Here is an 18860-nt window from a genome sequence, read left to right on the forward strand (position 1 = left end):
GGAGGTTTCATTGATACTGGATGGTGCAGCAGAATTCTTGATCATCTCCTTTGATTGAGAATTCTGAAAATAAATCATAGTCCGATGATCCATATGTGTATGTGGAAAGATTACAAGATGGCTGCACGAAAAAGAATAGACATGGTAGAGGAACAAATATCCTTCAGGCATTTGTGCAGTCTTCAGAAGACCTCATGATACAAAATACCTAGACGCCAGAAGCATGGTTAGCGGACATTGATACAGCCAAGGGTCCCATCAGATCAATCCGTGAGAAAGATATATTAATAATAGAAAAAAATAAATGCATTTATAATAAATGCATTTTATCTTAGTGGTTAAGAGAGAGATTTTTGAATAGTAGGACAAATCTCAAAAGTTTTAAATCAGCTCTTTGCCTAATTTTTAATGGTTTAACCTACATATAAGTTAGTTTGAGCTAACCCTAGTTTGTTATGAAGGGAAAAGATGTAGCCATAAGAAGCATGTGAGAGCCACATGTGGAATGGCTCTAGTACATACGGGTGTTCCGAAAAGGCTTGGTACACCCACCATCAAATTCAATATTTGTGATCAAAAAATAAAATATAAACCATTAGATATGATTTTAAAAAGTCTACAATATCCATAGACGAAAAATTATGCAATTTGAAGACCTGTGATCCATGCATCAAGCCACTCCAGATATATGGTTATTATGGAATGTTACAAGGCATTGATGTTGGGATGACTTAGATGCATAAATTAGAGATCTAGAAAATAAATAAATTTTCATATATAAATATTTTAGGCCTCGTGGGTCGTGTACAATGGCATACATTTTTATTTTTTGACTACCAATATTGAATTCAGTAGTGGGTGTAACGTTATTTTTTTTATATCTTGTGGTAGTATAAACCAAGGTTCGCCGTACTGGTACTGGTACCGGTACCGGTAGACGTACCGGTCGTCTACTAGATCGGTATGGTTTCAGTAGGCGTACCGGTCGCCTACCGGATCGGTACAATTTTGGTTCGTACCAGAATTGGCCAGCTCTTCCCCGCTGGAGCCGGGGAAGAAGAGAACGAGAGAGAGCGCAGAAAAGAGAGGGAGGGACGAGACTTGTGGCCGCCATCGGAGAGCCGCGAAGGGGCAGCAGAGGCTGGGGAGGGGCGGCGAGGGGGGGGGGAGGGGGGGAACTCGTGGGGGCGCGGCGGAGGCCGAGGCCATAGCCACGTCTCTTGTTTCTTTCGAAACAAAGGACGCGGCCATGGCTTTTTAATTTGGAGATTTTAAGTGAAGTCGACAAATCGGTTGCCGACTTCTCTTAAAAATTTTTGAATTAAAAAATTTAAAAATTTTTAAGTGAAGTCGACAATGGATTTGCCGATTTCACTTAAAATTTCTAAATTAAAAAGCCACGGCCGCGCCCTCGCCCCCACCGCCGCACCCCCTGCGCGGCTCTCCGATGGCGGCCACAGGTCTCCTCCCTCTCTCTTTTTCCCACGCTCTCTCTCCTTCTCTTCGTCTTCTTCGTCTGTGGCACAGAACCGGCTCGTACCGATAGCTGGCTAGACCGATCCAATACAGCCCGAACCGGCCGGTTTGGTGAACCATGGTATAAACACACCCATTCACACACATTTTTCTCTATGCCCATTTAATGGGGGTCCACGAGAGGAAACTAAGAATGATAAAAACGACCACAAGCAGAAGAAACTGTGCTATGGAGTACATGTATAAAGTAAATGAAATGCTTTAGCGATTATATTCCCTTAAACAAAAGCTAAAACTGACTGAAAGATAAGACATGGGCACAACTAAAGTCCTGTCCAGGCTTTATGATCACATTTCCTATGACAAAGTGATTGCTGAACCTCAGTTATTCATTCCAACGGTGTACAATAAAAGATTCATCAGTTTATATCTGTTCATAACAGCAATCCCACTAAGGAGCCCGATATTTTTTGACACTTTGACTAATCCTGTGGGATTCATCGAGCTGTAACGAACTAACAAGACTGAATACGCATTACAATCGCATCGAACACTCGCAGAAAACAGAATATACATTAAGAATTCGCTATTCCAACATGTAGAACGTCGCAGACCCTAAAGACGCCGCATTTAGCTCAATGGCATCAAAACATCAGACATAAACAATAGTTAAAACCTGAAAAACGCTAGATAATTCCATCAAACACACAGTAAGACCATCAAAAACAAAACAAACATAAGAATTCACTAATCCAGCATCGAGAATGTCAGGATTCATACCACCTTTAGCTCCCCAGCACCAAAACATCAAACCCAAGCAATGCTTGAAACCGATAAAAAATTAAATAACTCCAAAACAACAAAAAATTCATGACACTTATGTTTCTTCGCTTACCTATAACCCACGGCCACCTCAGCGGGCGATCCGGGGCTTCCTTGGTGAGGTGCCCGAACCTCTCCAGCAGCGTGCTCCGCCCCCCAGCCGCATCGACGGCTGTACTCTCCGGTAGTTCTCCACCCACATTCTTCGCAACACGGGAGAAAAACCCTAGCTCCCTTTGAGGAGAAAACCCTAACAGTATCCAAGATGGAAAGGGCTTCAGAGGGGGAAAATGTTCTTTTTTCCCCCCTAAAATAGATAATTCATACAGAATTAATACAAATACATCAAAAAAAAAAAAAAAAAAGTATATCTCAGAGTACACTAGGCATCTCACTCTCTCCAATCCAAAGGATGTCCCCATAGTGGTTGGCTACATACGAGACCACCCAGTCCGCAGCCCTATTGGCCTCTTTGTAGACATGCGTGGCCTAAAAGGCCACCCCACTGCAAACCAAAACTTGAATGTTTCAGACTAGAGGATGGCATACGTCTGCACCGTCAACCGTCCACTGAACCCATCCGATCACCGTGGCCGAATCCTCCTTGAGCAACACCGCACTAGACTACAACACTCATCGAGCATAACTAAGTCTGGTCTATGTCGTCCTCAGCTCAGCCCTCAGAACTGAGGTGTCGAAGATCTGACAACTTCCAGCCGCAACCACCCTAGAATCCGGACCTCTAATCCCAAAGCCAGCACCGCCCCTCCTACCACCATCTAACACGCAATTATCAAAATTGATCTTGAGAAAGCTCGGAGGTGGGGGCTCCCAGGTGAAATGCACCGTACGGGACGCTACATGAGCTAAAGTAGAGCTCCAAGTGCCACGAGCTATCAAAGGTCTATCCAACAGTTCCGCCTGGCTGATCTCCGTCATCTGTGCCCAGGCCCGCTGCACAACAAACCTCGGGGAAAGACAACTCTCGCCAAAGGTCCAGGCATTCCTAGCTAGCCAAATTTGATATGCAATGTAAGTCACTCCAATGGTCGTTTGCCGAGACTACGGGGCAACGACCCACTATCTAAGCATTTGTAGAAAGGAGGTCAAGCGACTCCAAACCTCGAGCGAGACCGCTGCTATCCTCCAGATCCTCCTGGCACGCTCGCATTAGAACAGGGCATGGTGCACAGTCTCGTCCACTTGACACTCAAGGAAATGAGGGTGGATACTCAACCCCCTCCCATCCAACACTACTCTCGTCGAGAGTCGGCCCCAAACCACCTTCCAAAGAAATAAGACCACTCTCGGATGGAGACCAACTCTCTAGATCCAAGCGTTGTCCAACCCCGGCCGTTGGTTACTCTGGAGTAAGCCATAGACATCACCCACTCTGACTCTAGGTATGTAGGACATGCTCCATACCCTAACATCCGGGCTGGCAGACACCGGCACCAGAATCGACTGTTTCCTCTCTGTAAGATGATCCTAAACAACTGGCCAACCCGAGTAGAATCCCACCCAGCACCCCCCCCAGCCGAAGCAGATCACAGACTTGCAGTCCATCCATAGCCTTGACATTGGTCATAGTCGGCCAGAGTCTCACCGAAAGAGGGGGGAAACGTTTAAAAGTGAGAACTTCGAAAGAGAGAGGTCTTAGAAGATGAGGAAACTACATGGATTTAGGGTTCAAGACAGGAGAAGGGGAGAGGCAAAAATAGTTGGCCATGGGGAGAGAGTTTAAGGTAGGTAAAGAAGCTTTGAAGCCATGGCCCCATTAGCAGCACGGTCGTCGGCAAGAAGAAGCGGAAAGATAGGAAGGGGCTCGGGAAATGGGAACCCACGATTGAGGGGTTAAGGATTGGGCTCGGGAACGATTTAATCTAACGACTAACAATGATAAAATTTATTTTTAAATAATATATTATATATTATCTATACATATATAATTTTATAATATAATATCTAAACATGCACCTCTTAATCCTTGTTAAAAGATAAATTAATGAAAAATCGAGAAAAAAAAGGCAGATAAGAGAGAAAACATACATGCACTAGATAAATAGTATATTTATTTTTAAATTAAAAAAGAAAGCCTAATTTGGATATTTGTGGCATAGATAATATATTTTCATGCACCTCTAATTCAGCCAGAGAAACTGTAATGTCATAGAGTCGAATACCTCCGGCAATCATCAAACTGGAATTAAAGATGCGAATGAAAAAGGCCTCACCGACATTAGCTACGTTGTCCAGTATACTTACATCGAAGTTGATCTTGAAATAGCTCAGAGGTGGAAGTTTCCAAATGAGGCAAATCATACTAGCTTCCCCTAGCGATACTTGTTTTCTTGATAGTCATAGTGCGGATGGATTCCTCCGCCAAAGTGAAGGCCTTCACAAATGTCACCCAAGGACTGGTCCATACTCTCAAATAATCTTGTATTCCTAGCCAACCAGATATGATAAGTAGTATAAGCATTAATGGTAGTGTGATCACTCCTTGTGGTGCACACCATCCCTCGAGATTCACAAGAAGGAGTCTAGGGAGTTAAAAAGGGAATGTCATAATCAATGACTGTATCAGCCCTTCCCCAAACTCGCAAGACTTTTTTTTTTAATCCGAAAACAATATGAACAATCCTGCAAGTTGCAAGATCTAAGCTTAGAATGTAAAATGGGGCCCATTCAGCTGCCTACGAACCAGAGGCTGCAGTTTTGAATCTCAAGTAGTGCATCCTCTGGCACTTGAACTTGGACAGACGTATTGGATGGGTCTCTCTTCCTTACGAGGCGAAACATGATAAGCTTGACACCGTACTCCTTGCTCCATTGCTCCATTCCCCATCCAATGCGTTACGGGGCGCTCACGCTGCGTCTGATGGATGGTTCGTCCTTCGTAAATTACATCAATCCCGGTGAATTGCATCAATCTCATCCTGCCATGACAGACAAGGAGGCTAACTATGCGACACATATAGTCAGCTTTTCCTCGTCACTGCAAAAGTTTTGGATTCCTACTCTCGTCAAAATAACACCAAAAGGTATACAACCAAAGTACAACGGCACAAATTAATCCAGGGACAAGAACATTTCTAAGTTAATGAATCCATAGGAGGAGTTTGGTATGGAATAATCATCCCAAGATCAAGGGTGATGTGGGTGGAGATGATGAGGTTACCACGTTTGGTTGCACTATGGTGATCTTACGTGGCAATGATCCCGAATCTCTCCCATCCCATCCAATCACTTTCCAACCCACTGATACGATGTCCTTGCAGTCGGAAATCTAAGATCACCAGGACAGTAATCTTGGCTTAAAAGTTGAGGACAAAAATACCTCTTAGTCCAGTAGAAAAATTCGTATGTCAATATATCATTAATATATCATATCAATATTTTATATATAATATTATATTATATTGATATTATATATATTATATTTATAGTATATTGTTAGTCATATTATTGTCATATTACTATTTAATGATAATTTCAAATTATAGTAGAAATACAATATTCTATTGTATACTTTTATAATGAAAGTATTTAATATATTACTTCTTTTGCCTTATTTTTCTAATTCAAATAATTATTAGCATTAAAAATAACATATTATAAATATAAATATAAATATTAATTCTATAATAATAATTAATATATCTTCGTAAGATTTATAATTTATAGAACTAATAAATATATTTTTTATGGAATATATTGGAGTAATTTTGGTATTATATAGTGAGTAATTTTAAATTTTCATGAAATACTAAATAGCTTACTCATGGATACTTGAAAATTTTTAATCATTGGAACATAGCATACCAAACATGGTAATCTTAAATCATCATGAATTATATTATCCGAGAATAAAAATCATGGGTGATCCCATTTGGATCACCAAATGCCACCTAAAGTGGATTCATGAGATTTCATTCTTTGTTCTTGGGATTTCAGTCTTTGGCCCTTGTGTAAAACAACCCCCACAACAACTATCATGGAAAAAATAGTGTAAAGTAACTAGACTCAATTACAAGTTTTTAATTTCCATTAATATTTTAGTTCTATTTGAGAAATCCTTCGTTTGGGTCCTGGCGTTTATGATAGAAAGCATTGGAATTGACCTGAACCATCAAAATACAGCTTCACCTTTCTCTTTGCACGTAAAACTAATTGCATTTGAAGTCAACAAGATCAAAAATAACTTGCTTCTAATCCTTTAACATAGAAAATCATGTGCAAACGCTTCCTTCTCTTCTTGGGACGATGACGGCGCTTAAATTCTTCCAATTGAACTTATACAATGTCAGCGAGGAAAGGTGTCAGAAATGGCCCTATCACTTGGAACTCACAATTTCCGCCCTATCACTTAGAACTCAAAACTTCCATTTGGCAAAGTGATTCAGTGTTAGGTTGAAATCAAATCAGATATGAATTAAATACTAATATATTCATATCTATATATATTTTATTTGACGAATATAGATATGGTTACGGATATTAGTCAAATACAAAATTCATATACATACTTGTATTAAACGGATACAAATTAAATACAAAAAATATGGATATAAATATAGATATAAATCAGATAATTAAACTTTATGACTACGTAATCAAATATATTACTAAGTGAATAATAAATTAAGTGAATAGTATGTCAGTGTAGTCATTTATTTTTTTAAAAAATTAATAAGTGCTATATAAAATTAAATATAATTATAAATAAAATCAGATATTAGAATATGGATTGGATAATATCTGTCCATATCTATATTTATTTTTTGGATTTTTTGCATGGATATTGTTCTAAATATCGAATTTTGCATGAATATTCTTCCAAAATTAATATTTACATGTATACCCTCGTAAAATTTTGTTATTGTACAAATGCCCGCAATATAACAGTTGTTCTAACGGTGTTAAGAAAAATCATATTTATATTAATTAAAAATAAAATAAAATTTTAAAATTATGCTATTGTCCTAGTTTTCTTTTCCTATTGAGATCACGGTCTATTTACATGTCTCTCCATTAAGAATATTTTAGTCATTTTAATTTGAAACCGTTAATTTTTTAACGTCGTTGATAGCATAGGTACATATGCAAAAACAAAAATAAAAAAAAGGGTAGAATGGTAAAACAAGTGTTTTACGAGTATGTATATGCAAATATCAATTTGGGAAGGATATTCATACAAAATCCGATATTTAGAAAGGTATTTATGCAAAATATTCTTATTTTTTTAACCGATATGAATACGAATACAAATATTAGTAAGATACTCAAATTTTTATTTATATTTGGATAATTTTAAATACAAAAATGGATTCACATGAATATTATAAAATCCACTTCCGCCCCTCTCCAGTGCCTGCAAAAACGGCCAAGATTGGCCATAGAACAAATATTCAGCCCAGTATACAAGACGTCAGCTGTCTATTCATGGGCATCAACCCGTTTTGACTTGCCAGAAGGGACTCAGAACCTTCCTATTTTTTTTGGTGGGCCGCCTAACTCTGACCCTCAACTGTTATCCATCCAAAAAACATCAACAGAAATCTCCCATCATCCCGTCATAACCATATTTATTTATTTTTAATAGATATGAATACGAATACAAATATTAATTAAATGCTTAAATTTTTATATATATTTAAATAATTTTAAATACGAAAACGAATTCATATGAATATTATAAAATCCACTTCCACCCCTATTCAGTGCCAGCAAAAATAGCCATGATTGGCCACAAAAAAAATATTCGGCTCCGTATACAAGACGTCACCTGTCTATTCATGGGTATCAACCCGTTTTGACTTGCGAGAAGGGACTCAGAACCTTCCTGTTGTTTTTTTGGTGTGCCGCCAACTCTGACCCTCAACTCTTATCCTTCCAAGAAACTTCAACTGAAATCTCTCATATGGACATTCTTGTGACATCATCAGAACAAGTCAATCCTATCCTCTTCCGTAATATTAATAGCCATCGAACTCTGGAATCCACAACAAACACATTCAGCTATTAGTGGATTACCAGTTGCATCTGTGATCCAGTAAGATAGGAGAAACCATGGGAGAAGAGGGAGTGAAGCTTTATGGGAATATCCTGAGTCCCTTCGTCCTTCGGGTGGAATGGGCTCTCCAGCTGAAAGGCATCAAATATGAGTATGTGAATGAGGACTTGCTCAACAAGAGCCCCCAGCTCCTTCAGTACAACCCAGTCCACAAGATGGTCCCTGTGCTCGTCCACAACGGTAAGCCAACTGCTGAGTCCGTTGTGATCGTTGAATACATAGATGAGGCATGGAGTGACCTCTACCCTCTCTTGCCATCAAATCCTTATCAGAAGGCCAACACTCGTTTCTGGGCTAAATTTGTTGAAGAAAAGGTTGCATAATCGTACATTAGTTTACTCACCTTTTGATCATGTTGCAATGAAACAAATCCTGAAATTCTGAATCACTTAAACTTATTTTTTGATTACAGTGCTTGCATGGCAGTTTTGATGTCTTCTCCAAGGTGGGGGAGGAGCAGCTGAGGGCAGTGAAGGAGATGCAGGAGAGCCTTAAAACTCTGGAGGGACATCTTGAGGGAAAGAAGTTTTTTGGAGGTGAAACAATAGGGTTTGTAGACATCATTGCAGGTTGGATGGCAACTTTGCTTGGAATCATTGAAGAGATCATTGGGATCAAGATCATCAATGAACAGGACCTGCCTCTGATCAGTGCCTGGATCAAACACTTCTTGGATCACAACCTGGTGAAAGAAACCATGCCCCCTCAAGAAAAAGTCATGGCACATATGAGAGCCATCCGAGAGAATGTGTTATCCACTATGTCTGCTTAGACAGATGAACTCTTCCAATATGCTGGGCAATTTATACATAAAAATTCTCCTCCAGATTAATCTACATAATGTTTGATGCTGAACAACTCCTTGTAGTTGCCGTTGAATAATTTCCTCCACATCCATAAGCTTTATCCTAATGTGAATAGCTGTAGGTTTTCCAAAATAATATGAGACCTGGCTTCTTGCTTCCAGAAAAGCAGATATTTGGTAAACCTGCAGCATGGAGACTACAGTAAAACTAATTTGCAGAACATTCGCCAATCTTGGAAATGTATCATGGAGTGTGTAGCCAGCTCAACTCCAAATAAGATCATCAATCTGTCTCACCATAAATAAAAATCATTATAAGCACTGATATTATCAAGTTTGCTGACACGTTGAATAAGCTCCTCAGCCTCCGCATCCAAGCTAATTCCGTCTCTTGCCATTTTCTCTAGCATACTGGGAGCAGCTCTTTTAGCATTTATGCATGCTCTCAGATAAGACTTGTATATTGGCAAACTCATGAGTCGTAAATGGCGAAGAACTTTCACATACCTCTCTGTTTCCTGAATATTTCCCTGCTCCTCAAAATATTTGGCGATGGCCACCACAATATCAGAACGGGGTCTCCAATTGCAAGCTTTCAACATGGAGAAGCCTTTCTTCATGGCTTCCACAGCTTTATCCATCTGATTGCATTTCACCCAACCCTCCATCAGAATCTCCCATGTTTTGTAGTTTGGGCAGGCACCTTCCTCCAAGGTATAGAGATGCAATGCCTCAGCCCTGTCCATCCATCCATTTCTCATGTAAGCACCTAGAAGGACATTGGAGACCCGAACATCATACTTCCTGCACTCCATTTCCCATGTCTTGAAGACCTTCTCAGCCTCTTGAATGTCACCAACTTTGATCAAACATAACATTACAGACATGTAATTTGCACAAGAAATCCTCCCTGGTACTCTTTTACTGGATTCCCAGAGCCTCAGAATTCCATCCCTGTCTTTCAGAGCAGCATAATTTGTCATCAGAAAAGAATAGCCAAGACGCTTCCTCACAGAGAGCCTCTCCTCTGCTGTTCTAAGAGCAGCGAATGCCTTGTCAAGGAGACCAGACTTTGTGTAGATATTGGCTAAGGTTGAGTATGTGCTCCAACCCACCTCAACATTCTTGTCATTCATCATCTCCTCATGCACCATCTCCACTACAGCAACACCAGACAGCTCACCAGAGGCATTCAACCATAGGTTGTATGAAAGAACATTACGAGGGATCTTGCAGCGTTTCATGTGCTGGATCACAGCAAGGACCTTTTTATATTGACCTGTGGCCACGTACAGCTTCATCATCTCATTGAAAGGGTGAGGATCCACAACGAGCCCCAAATTCAGCAGCATTGACATGAGAGCCTCAGCTTTCTCTAAGTTCCTTTCCTTCACATAATGATGAAGAAGAGGGAAGGATGCAACCCTCCTTGAAGCACTGTCTGATAATTTCTCGAAGTATAGCTCAGCCTCAGCTATACTATGGACTTTGGTAATCATCTCCAGTCTGGCAGCATGATCAGCTGAGGATGGTTGGAAATTATCCCAAGAGTCCATCCATGTTAAAATCTGCATGATGATCATATACATGTTTAGGCTGTGCAGCCATCCTGCGTCGCTTCAATTCCAAACTGTGAAAAATGGAAACAAAAACCATTGCATTGAAGAAAGCATTGGATTTTAAATACAGGGACCATTCTGCTAAAACCATACGCAAGAAAAAAATTGCAGGCTACTGATGAACAGAGCTGTAATAAATTTGTTAAGTAGAAAAGTAGGACTTAAACAAGCAAGTTTGCTTAATGAAGAGGCAAAGTTTCTTGCATTTATATTCAAAAAACAAAAGATATAAATTATAGCACATTTTTTAATAACATTTGAGGAAAACAAAAGCATTAATAATCTGGCAGACAATTGCAACTAAGATGCTAGAGATGCACATTTATTGATAATATACAAAACAGTCAGAAGGAACATATAAAATAGAAGATTTGGTAAATTTACTTCGAAGCAGGAGTTGAAATCTAAAGTTTGAGCTATAATTGTTACTTAAGGGAATATAAAATCAATGATAAGTAATATTTTTCATTTGTTTCTTCCCCACATAAAATTTCTGTGGTGAGAACCAAAAACACCCTAAGTTGTGAGTTCACAGTTTTTCTGCCGCATTAGTCCAGGACTTTAGAGTTTCTCCACTCGTCAATAACCTCTCCAGCTTCCTTCAACTGCCCAAGCACGAGGTGGGAAGAAAGAACACAGGCGTAATTTCTGCTAGGCATTTTCTGCGAACTCAGTTGCAAAGATTTCCATATTTCATTTATTCTTTTTGTATTCCCTAGGTTAGCATGTAGAATGATGAGGAAACCATAAGTTGTCCTTTCTATTTGGCTAATCTTTGCATCCTCAAAAAGAGAAATCTGAATTCACGAGATGACCAGCGGCAACACAGATATCAGCCAGTGTCATATAGGTTATCCAGCCTCTCTCAGAGTTTGAATCATGGGCCATTTCATCAAGAATCCTTCTTGCACCAATAATATCCATGGTTGCAGCAGATGCACTTATCCATAGATTATATGTGAAGAGATCTGGTGAAACTTTTCGCCTTTTCAGTTCTTCAACAACTATGGAAACCTTATCCAGCTGTCCAACTAACATATACTAGGTCATCATTTCATTATAGGTCAAAGCACTTGCAGAGTGTCAGTTTTGCCGCAGCATATGAATGAAGGAGGGCAGTATATGCTTCACAGGTTTTTGCAGTTGATGGAAGCCCTTCAAAAAAATCTTCAGCAGTGTTAACACCAAAAACTATAATTATTAAGTCAGGGCGCATTGCATAGTTGCTACCTGATAACTCTGATTCTTGATGAGTTTTCATCCACTCTGATATACTCAAACTTGTACATTTTCAAGCTGAAATAATTGCAGCATGCTTTCTCTAAGCATGCAAAAAAAAGGACACAAAACGTACTTTGCATCATTATCTGGATCATGCTTATTGCTCAAGAAATGTCAATCAAGTACACTGGATAACTAGATACTACAAATGAAAAAACGAGAAAGATAAGATCAGGCAATTAATGACACAACTGCTTTAACTAAACAGCAATTTATTTTACAGCACATTGGCTTACTGACTGTAATCCAGGGATGGTAGTTTAATTGTTAGCATTTTCTTTGGCCAGTGGAGAGTAAGAGAAGAATGACGTATTCTTTCACCAAAATATCTATAGCAGATGTCAAACATGGTGGTTGGAGCAAAAATTTGATGATGAGGTTTACTAGCAGTTTCTCAAGTTTCTTAAGGGCAGCTGATGCTGAAGGCTGTCCATCTTTAGCCAAACAGTTCTTTGACATAATCAAAGACAGGCTTGGAAAGGTCAAATACAGACCATACAAGAAAAGAACAAATGAAAAGAATCAAAGTCTACTTTCATGACTTTATCTTAGATAGGCAAGAAGAAATTCCTAGCAGATCTTGAGTTCGTACAAGGTAGCCACCAAAGTGATAGTTAACAGAACTTTGGTGGTTATTAGACAAAGCATCTCTGCCAACCAAGAACTTTTTCTTTCAAATTTCAAAGGGACGAAAATTGTAGATGGCCTATTTCAATGGAGGAAAATAATTCATGTAGCCAATCCCAACTAGTTTGGGATTAAGGCTTAGTTGAGTTGAGCTGAGCTGAGCTCAGTTATATTTGATGTCAAGGTCCGCCGAACCGATATCGAAACCCATGCCGATCGGCTACCGGTTCGGTACGGTACCAGTTCAGTACGGGATGAACCAGACGGTTCAACCCAGTTCAATATACCATGATTCAAGCCTTTAAAGCAGTTCGCACTGGTTCCCCTCTGAACAGCTATGGTTTGGGACAGTTCAAAACAGTTCAGAGTGGTTTGGGGAGGATTTTAAAATTTAGAGCCGAACCGCAACCCGATTCTCCACCGGTTTGATTTGGTGTAAGGTGAACCAGGTGGTTCCGCATACCTTGTTTGATGTATTGGATATATTGGCATAGGAGATGGGAGAAATAAAGAGATCATATGCAAAGTCAAGATCGGAACAACTTCCGATAAGATAGAACATTTTCTTTCTTCTGTTACACAAGGAGAATGGAGATGGTTTTCTTAAACAACATTGGCAGTAATTCTTATAGCCCTGTGCTTTTTTAAATTAAGCTAAATATAATTTAACCATAATTTCTTACAACTTGACTACGAAGAATTCCAGTATAGGTCAAATAATTGATTACATGAATTAACGAAAATATTTCTCTTCATTTATTTTGTGGAAGATTCCACTGTAAGCATTGCTTCCCATATCTCCCTTTTGTCTATGTCATTCTTTTCACACTACTTATAAAATCGCGACACTTAAATTTTTCTCTGCTTATTGCTGGTCAACTTAAGCTCATGCAATTAAGGAGCAACCCCTGAGGTTCCCTAAACTCACAATGAATGTAGACAAAGAGAGGAGGAAAAATAATTTGGTATAAGAAACTATGTTCCTCTCAATACAACAAATATATACTAGCAAGCAAATTGAAACACAAATAGAGTATGATAAAACCATGAGTGGGAGATTTCAAAAGATTTAAAATAGAAAATACAGAGCAAAATATCCTATCAATATGATGTGACTGCCAAAAAAGACATGGCTCATTACCATATGCAGTTGAAACAATCCAAGATAGAGCACTCTAGTGAAAAAGGTGAGCAGTCCATGCTTTAGAAGAGCATACTCATCGCAACTTCTCCTTCCTTATCGTTGTATTGAGATGTGAATAGGACAGCAACCAAGTTGAGAATATATTAAAGTAATGCCATATCACAGATCCAATCTTATGTTTGAAAATCCAATTAAAGACGCTCCTTGAGTAATCTTTTGATTATAAAAAGACCAAAGAATTATTCCCCAAAGATCTTCATTTCAAACTAATTAAACCATATATCTAGTTCAATTCGTTCATTCAAACTCGGCAAATGAGAAACATATCTATAGTTGCTTGATTTTTTTTAATTCACTCCACAGTGAGGATTTTAAAATCAAGCTACAGTGCTATATTAGTCACAGGCCAGACTGTTATCTACCTCAGTACAGTGCAGCAAGAGGCCGATAAGGGCCAGTATAAGGCTGCCTTAGATGAGTAAAAGGGAAAGGGAAAAAAAGGTGTATTGATCGGCACAAGGTGAGCACATGAAGATGTGGGGCAGTTTGGGGCGGTACAGGGTTCGTACAGGGTCAGGGGCGTTTTGATGGTACTGGTACCATGTAACATACGGGTCGATTGAGGCTCAGTGTCAGTGGCATTCCAATCCTTCCTCCCCAATGTCAACTATGCAAGAATTATCATATTAACAACCATTATAGACAAGTTGGCTACAAGCTTTCATGTATCTGGAATTACATGTTGCAGTATTTTCAGCAACTGCAGCTGTATGCAGCTGTTTGGCTGCATATGTAATTTGTTTATGTAACTTAATTTCAAGTGTTTGTTTGGTTGTCGCTGGCTCATAAAAACACCTATATGATGTAACACAGAGGTCATTATTGGAGTCTTTGTCATTGCAACTTGCCCTTCAGCCAAAATGGCCCATAGAACTAGTCAAAAGTTTTTCAAAAAGTTCAGTTACTTGATTAAGTTCAATTACTTGATTACCACCAGATCACATCAACCCAAACAAATGAAGTGGTCCACTTATAGTAAGGGGTGAAACTGCATGCCCTGTTACATGCACCCAAAGAGGCACTGAAATTGAACATAAGAGAAATTAAACAAAGAGGTCTTTATTTTTCAAGAAAGGAATGATTGCATTAGTTGTTAATTTGACAAATTGAAGGCACAAACATCCAAGGAGAAAAACATATACTGAACTTTCAGATGATGATTAAAAAATATAAATATATATTTTAGGTGTCAAGTTTATAAAATTTGGAGAACATAACAAGGTTACACCTAATACACCTTGCTACTGATCCAGCTACCACAAAAGCCTGGTTTTCAAAGGTGTTTCCTTACAATCACATCCACATCTTCAATCTTCCTTTGAATGAGAATAAAGTTATTATTATTGGATCACACAGAAAGTAGCGCAAATGAATTTTACATATGGCATCTTTAAAATAGTCCGTAAAACTATGAAGTCATTATAGTCCTCACTTCACTTACGAGAAAAGAATAGAAGATTCGGCTTATATGTAGTATCATTTTTTGCATATTTTTGTTACAACTAATTCAGTATAATTTGCCATTCCAACTAGAAAAATGAAAATAACTATCTAGTGCCTACATTAATTTTTACGGACACCAAATCAATGCAACAATTCGATATTAGATACCATTCATTAAGTCCTCTAAGAAACATCCTTTTCCAACTACACATGAACAATTAAAGCATTGCCAGTTGAATCCTTTGTCTTCAATCTCAATTCGCTTTGTCTTTGACTACCTAATCACTGTGGGTGTTTTCATGGATCTTCATCAGTTAATGATGTGGATAACTTCATAATCTTTGATACCTCTTCCAATCAGCATTGCATCCCCAAGTTTTTGATTTCATACTATCGCCCATATAGGCATTTCATAAACTGCTAATATCAGCAATCTAGACAATCAATAAGTTGTTGAAACCACTGTGTAATGTATTCCAGCTATATATTTACCGTCACACTAAAAGCCTCAATGTACATATATTACAAATTCATGTTTGATCTTCTGATAGCTTCTTATCTTATTTTACAATCTAGTAAAAGTTCATATAAATTTGAAGATGCTCTTCCTTGGATCTCGTTTTTAATGCCCAGCCAAGAAATCAGCTAAAATCCTTTCCCTTGTCATCTCATCTAAATATTTTACCTATCAACAAGCCCAACATCTCATTTGCATGTCATCAAAAGAAATATCCATATAGCTGACCCTTTTGCTGGGCTGGATGTAAACCATATGGCTCCCTTAAACTTTTAACTAATTTTAGGATTTCATGGATACTATTATCCCTCCCTGTATCATGATACTAGCAAAAGGAAACACATTTCCTGATCAAATTAATAACCAGGATGCCTTAATATGAGAGAAATTCTCATTGTGCCCAACATAATCCAAATCAAACCCTATTTCTACCGTGTAGCTTTGCTTGCAAACATCCCATGCAATAACAAATGGAGTGGAAAACATCACACTCCCCAATCAGCAAACAGCTAGAATCCCTCAACACAAGACAAATCCTTTGCTTTTAGCAACAAAACCTAGTTGATACAATCACATATCATTATGTTAGGACAGAGGCTTACAACATCAAAAGCAGGGAAAGAAATTGGCATGTTCCCTTAGGCCTGAAATACAATATACTACTTTATCTCATTGATAAATATATTTAACCACCTAATGTCAAGGCATCAGTTCTTACAATACCATGACATATGATACATGTCTTTCTTGGCCTCATCAGTATGCTACATACCCTCCTTATCTTAGATGTGAGTACTGACCTAGTAGTGGACATTATCATTCCATAGTGTAGCACATCAAACAATATACCGTACTCCACAATTTTATATAGCAAATTGGCAATAGAGCTCATGTCCATTCACATCATGTTTGAGTTTTTGAAATGTATATTCTATAAAATTTGCTTTCCTAAAGAGTGACATCAATGTTAGATGTGGTTAGTAATTAGTGTTCCATAGTAATGCAATTCTCTTGGTGATATTTATTGGAAATAACAATGCAAAAAAGAATGGTCCATAATGGGAATAAATCTTCAAAGATTATCTATCCACCAAGAAGATATAAGAAATTATCTATATTGGAAAAAAAATGAAGTTCCACTACCATTGTATCTTCTATGCTTTTGGTATATACAACAACAGAGTTGACTATGTTTTATCACATGTGAGTAATGTTAGCATCATACAGGTAAATTCTAATGGCACAAGCATTATCACTCTTTATCCTCTTAAACAACCTTAATCTGTTCAAACTGTCTTGCAAGCCACAGAATTAAGGCATACTCTCCTGGCCATATCTTTTAGCAAATCCAAAGCCAAAGTTCCCAGCACATCAGCAAAGACCCTGTCAATGTGAATAGTTTACCACCTGTTAACTTTGCACAAGTTCACAGATTTAGTGATGAATCGAGAGTCAAGGACCATGTGTGCCACCATGTTAGCATCTAAATTTTTGGTTTCATAAAATTGTTAAATCAAGCAACTTCAACACTTATCGGCAAGACGTTCTCGAGCTAGCAAACAAAGAGATATGAAAATGATATAAAATAGCCATTAAAGCACCCTCTAGGCTCACCGCATGCTCTCCAACTCTTCTTTATACCACATCTCTTTGCAATAGTTTTCATGCTATTGTCCAGATGAATCCATGTAATTTTCACTCAAGAACACAACTTTGCTTGTAATAAGTATCAGATACACTTGGCCACACATAATCTGCTTGAAAATCAGTAGCACTCTCAATGGCAAGAAGTCCAGAGACCGGCAGCACTGAATGATCGAAAAGCCACAAATTTCATAACAACTGCTCCGAGTGTTTTGTTTTCTTGTTCCGAGGATTCCCTTTTTCTTTATTTTTATCTTTCATTTCAATCGAAGCGGCCAACTCTTTAATGCATATATAAACTCAAAAATTCAAACTCCAAACACAAACTGGAGAAATAGGAGTCGACAGAAGAGAAACGAGGGCAAGTACCAACCTCGAGGGCATGCTTATAGCGCTGCGATCGCTTCAAGTCCTTGGCGATCTGGCGGAGGTCCGAGGCCGTGACCTTCCTCCCTTCGCCGACCCACTTATCGAGGGCGGCCGTCGCGCTCCGCTTGGGGAACCGGAGCCGAAAGAGGCGGCTCCTCAGATCGTCCAGCCGCGCCGCGCGCTCCTCCTCGACGGCGACGGCTTCGCCCCTCGAGTGGCCGGAGGAGAAGGGCCTAAGGCTTTCGAAACGAGCGAAGGGCACGGCCCTGAGGTATGGAGCCATGGGATTTCCATCGCGGGCTCGCCTGAGAAGGGCGGCCCAGAGAGAGCCCGTCGCCATTTCAGATCTTAGAGGAGCGAAGTGGATGAGGAAGGGCGGCGCGCTTCTTACCATGGCAAGGGGTATCGGTCTAATCCGTTAACCGGATTCCTAAACCCAAGATTTCATCTGGACCGGCGTATCAAGTTCGCAGAAATACGCCACACCAACATTAACTTTTTTATTATTATTATTTTTGCGCATTGGCAGCTCACTACATTCAGTCATGAGTACGCTCAGAATAATCGCAGTACAAAATACGCTCTAGTGCCACCGGCATGTGCTCCAAGACTTTCCATAAGATAGCCCCAGAGTGGTGTGCTGCAAAAGATGCGACCCAATCCGCCGCACTGTTCGCCTTCCGAAAGACATGTGTGACTCAGAAGAGTGGTATACCCTCTGAGATACTGCCGTCAAAATTTATCTTGAGCGTAGCTTTGGTATTATATGATTAGTGATCTTAAATTTCCATGGAATATCAAATAGAATACTTATAAATAATTGGGGATCTTTATTCATTGCAATATGGTATACGAAACGTGGTGATATTAAATCATCCGAGATAAGATCATCTCAGGATAAGAATCATCGGTGATCTAAGATCATCTTGATGATCTCATTTGGATCACCAAATGCCGCCAAAAGAGATAAAGAGTAA

At 39.1% G+C, this 18860-nt stretch overlaps 2 protein-coding genes and 1 pseudogene across 2 annotated transcripts; 1 reads left to right on the forward strand and 2 right to left on the reverse strand.

Moving 5' to 3' along the window:
* The first annotated feature begins 7926 nt into the window (after window positions 1-7926).
* On the forward strand, window positions 7927-9206 carry LOC103719091 (glutathione transferase GST 23-like). Its single transcript, XM_008808167.4, has 2 exons — window positions 7927-8688; window positions 8787-9206. Exons 1-2 carry the CDS (start codon window positions 8371-8373, stop codon window positions 9144-9146), a joined length of 678 nt encoding a protein of 225 aa, XP_008806389.2. The 5' UTR covers window positions 7927-8370; the 3' UTR covers window positions 9147-9206.
* Window positions 9207-9432: 226 nt separating this feature from the next.
* Window positions 9433-18284, reverse strand: LOC103719090 (pentatricopeptide repeat-containing protein At5g27460). Its single transcript, XM_008808166.4, has 2 exons — window positions 17888-18284; window positions 9433-10747 (listed from the first exon to the last, which is right to left on the reverse strand). The coding sequence occupies exons 1-2, from the start codon at window positions 18275-18277 to the stop codon at window positions 9473-9475; spliced, it is 1665 nt and encodes a 554-aa protein (XP_008806388.3). The 5' UTR covers window positions 18278-18284; the 3' UTR covers window positions 9433-9472.
* Window positions 10827-17881, reverse strand: LOC113463531 (annotated as a pseudogene).
* Window positions 18285-18860: the final 576 nt, after the last annotated feature.

The sequence above is a fragment of the Phoenix dactylifera genome, unplaced genomic scaffold (assembly GCF_009389715.1).
Source record: "Phoenix dactylifera cultivar Barhee BC4 unplaced genomic scaffold, palm_55x_up_171113_PBpolish2nd_filt_p 001237F, whole genome shotgun sequence".
NCBI classification, from domain to species: Eukaryota; Viridiplantae; Streptophyta; class Magnoliopsida; order Arecales; family Arecaceae; genus Phoenix; species Phoenix dactylifera.